We start from the raw sequence: 3,463 nt of genomic DNA, 5'->3' as shown, positions 1-3,463 counted from the left end.
TCAAACTACTTTAACAAGTTGCAGTCGACGCATAGGTACTAAATTGTACCGTCTAAATTTTCGATAATATAGTCTTACCGTATCGGGTGACCCAATAAGACTGTTCCTCGGCCATATCTCGAGAACCGTTCGTCATATGACTTAGGGGTAAAAAAATTATTGGGTAAATCGGTCATGAAGAATCGCGGGAAAATATTTTCAAGTTCTAAAAATGACCAACAGAGGGCGTAACTGCCATCTTAAATTTTAAAATTGCATTTTCTTTGGTGTACGATGCACAAAGCTACCTACAGGAAGCACATAAGTAAGCTAAGACCCTGGGGCTCACTGGAACCATAAAAACCACGTCAAGTTTGGCCATAGTGGAGGAGGAGGTTCGAAAAGCTTCTATACGGCTAAACGATTGGGGCGAGTGGAAGTATCGAAGCAGCCTTAGGCACGAGGGGATCTGGAAGGGAATTCTCAGGTATGAATCCCTCCTCACAAGAAGGCATGTGGTCCGGATTGCCACACTAACGCCAAAAAGGTGTAAAATCGGATCTCCCGGATAAGGAGTGTGGCCTAGTCCGTCTCCCCTTGCGAATAGAATAGAGTAAAAGAGTTCTAGGGCCATTACTTCTTGCGTTTAGGCCATGGTTTTACATCTTTTAAATAAACAATTTAGAATTAAACAATCTTATGTCAAATAATTACAGTCGAAAATCACACACTCTAAAACAGCTTTCGTTCTTTTTTTATATCGTATTGTCTGGTACCATTACCATTCTTGCATTCTAATAAATTGCAGTTCTTCAATTTGACAGCATCCAGTACGGCCCTAACTTCATCCATATGATTTATTAATATATTCTTGTCTCTAAAACACTTCAATTAGTTTTTCGACGAATTGGGAAAGGACTTACTGTTCTGAAATGATTCTTAGCAGCCTCTCCGCATTTGTATCGGCCGACGTCGAACCAGACTTCAATAATATTTCACATATCACCCTCTCTTCACACGCCGAAGAGTCCAACGCATTGATGTAGTGCAATGATTGTATTAAATCCTTTGTCGACCTTCGATCGTTCGCCCGTCCTCGTAGTTCTCTAAAATGCTCTTTGACCTAAACAAATTTGATTTTCCTAACTTACGTATTGTTAATCGGATTTACGTTAATAAAAGACGGCGTTAGCGCGCTGATTAACAACCCCAACGGAATTATGGCGGTTAAAAATCCGATTACTTTCTTCCAAGGCGATGGAATCATTGGAGGTTCTGCCGGAATCACTACTTGCTGTTGATCAAAATGGGTCTTGTGCGCAACGGGGTGTCCGCCGTAACCAGTCGCGCTCAAATCCGGAGGATTGTGGCCGTAGAAAACGTCTTTGTGGTTGAAGAGGTCGCCTCCGCTCAATGTGTTGCCTACTCCTGTGCCTCCATATTTGGAGTAGCCTTGTTGGTTTTCGTAATTTGGAGTTTTCTGTGTTGATATTGGACCTAGATATGGGAAGGGGCTTTTGGAGGTCGTTTCCAAGTAATTCAGGCTTGTCAAATACGGGTAGGGGTGTTGTTCGTTGATCGTTTGGTATGAACTTTGGGTTGTTGTGGGAAATTTGATCTTGTTACCGTTATTGAATGTGCGAGTGGTGGTAGATGGTAATTGTAAAATGCTAGCCTTTTCGGGCCACGGTCGGTGTTCAAATCTGGAAGGTTTATCATCGATGCTTATTCCGGGGTAGTACTTCGCTTCCGGGAGAGCAGGTGGGACCGGAAAACGGTTATATTCGTAATAAGTCTCCAGTTGCTGACTAGGCCTGAAGTTATCAAATTTCTTGTTCGGGCTTGATGATGAGTTTCTAGATAATAAGGTGCGATTTGAAAGTAGAGTGGATGATCGGCTTTCGGCCTGCACCGGTTGCACTTTAATTAAATCATGAGATTTCGAATTAGGTGTAACACTTTCATCCAAAACTGTTAGTTTGGCACTCACGATCGATGTAACATTTTCTTGTGCTTTTACCACAAAAATCGACACACACATCCATATTAAAATTTCAACGTTTTTCATCTTAATACTGTTACCATTTCATGCGAATATGAAATGTTTCTTACTGCAATTCCTCTTATATTTATAAGTTGTGCATGTTGCATCAAAAGCATTGTTTGAAAGATTTGATAATCGTCATTGTATTTGTCTCGTATTCATTGTGTTACGTTAGTGACCATAGCGAAAGAAAGTCGCATCTTACCAACAGCTAACGACAGCTCAGGTTATGCTCTAAATAAACCATATGATAACAATATTAGATATTTAATAGTTTCGAATGAAAGGAATATTTCTTTATAAATTAATGCGATACGAAATTGAGAGTCAATCTAAGGTTTTCTCTTAATTATTTTGTAGTTAGAAAGTGCCCAAATGTTTACATGAATTGATACATTAATTTTTTACAATCCATTTTTATAATTACCTACCCAATGCATTTTAACAAAATAGACCACAAAGATTTTGCACCAACATATGTTGATCATTATACAATCAATAGGTATTACGAGGGAATATGTTTCTGTAATCTACTTACATATAAAATAAAAGGAATTTAAGGCGAAACAAACATTTCAATATGAAAATTGAATGTTATATTAAACAAGTATAAATTGTGCACAACTCTTGTGTAGATAAAGCGCATTTTTTTAACCGAAATAGCTTTTGTTTTGACATCATCAATGGATATATTTCTTGCAGACGTCTCAATCGTCCTTTGTGAGTACCCTCTTCCGACAATACGTTCTTGAGGTATAAGGGAACATACCCGATCACGATAAGAGGTCAAGGAAGAGGGCTATGGTTGGTAGAAATTAATTCCTTTCGCTGAAACCTTTCATTAGAGTACCATGAAGGTTAAACTAGTTCCATCCCCCCCCCCCTCGTACTTTGATAAGAGGACAGAAAGAAGGGCAGTCGTTGGTAGAAAACCGTTTCTTTCGTTGGGACCTTTAATTAGAATACAATGAAAGATAACATTAATTATTAACCCCCCACCCCCCTTAGGCCCCGTCCCTCATTGATCTCGAAAAAAAGTCGTACGGGAAAGTTATAGTTTGTATAAACCAATTTATTTCGATGAGACCTTTCATTGGAATACCATGAAGGGTAGAACATGTGTTTACTCCCCCCCCCCCCCCCCCCCCCAGTTCCTAAAGTGTAGCTTGGTAGCTTGACACCACTAAAGGCATGCGTATGCAAAATCTGAGACCAATTGGTTGTCGTATGTAAAAGTCATGCACGTTTTACTTTCAAAAACAGCCTCTTAGGAAATAATTCGTGGGGGAGCCCCCCTTTTCGACAGCGAAATTTGATGGCCGTCTGGCACACCTTCAAGGTATATGCTACCTACTGCAAAAAATTCCAAGACTCTAGGACTCTTCCCCTATAAGTAGCTCAAAACGGTAGAAGTGGGTTCGGCCGGACGGACGAACGGAC

The 3,463-nt window shown here is 40.0% G+C and overlaps 1 protein-coding gene across 1 annotated transcript; it reads right to left on the bottom strand.

Annotated features, from left to right (window-relative positions):
- Window positions 1–700: 700 nt before the first annotated feature.
- On the bottom strand, window positions 701–2,316 carry LOC116166202. Its single transcript, XM_031481066.1, has 3 exons — window positions 1,131–2,316; window positions 903–1,085; window positions 701–856 (listed from the first exon to the last, which is right to left on the bottom strand). Exons 1-3 carry the CDS (start codon window positions 2,045–2,047, stop codon window positions 712–714), a joined length of 1,245 nt encoding a protein of 414 aa, XP_031336926.1. The 5' UTR covers window positions 2,048–2,316; the 3' UTR covers window positions 701–711.
- Window positions 2,317–3,463: the final 1,147 nt, after the last annotated feature.

This window comes from Photinus pyralis, unplaced genomic scaffold, assembly GCF_008802855.1.
Source record: "Photinus pyralis isolate 1611_PpyrPB1 unplaced genomic scaffold, Ppyr1.3 Ppyr1.4_LG3a, whole genome shotgun sequence".
Lineage (NCBI taxonomy): Eukaryota > Metazoa > Arthropoda > Insecta > Coleoptera > Lampyridae > Photinus > Photinus pyralis.
The sequence above is the reverse complement of the archived record's forward strand: the minus strand, read 5'-3'. Positions and strand labels throughout refer to the sequence as shown.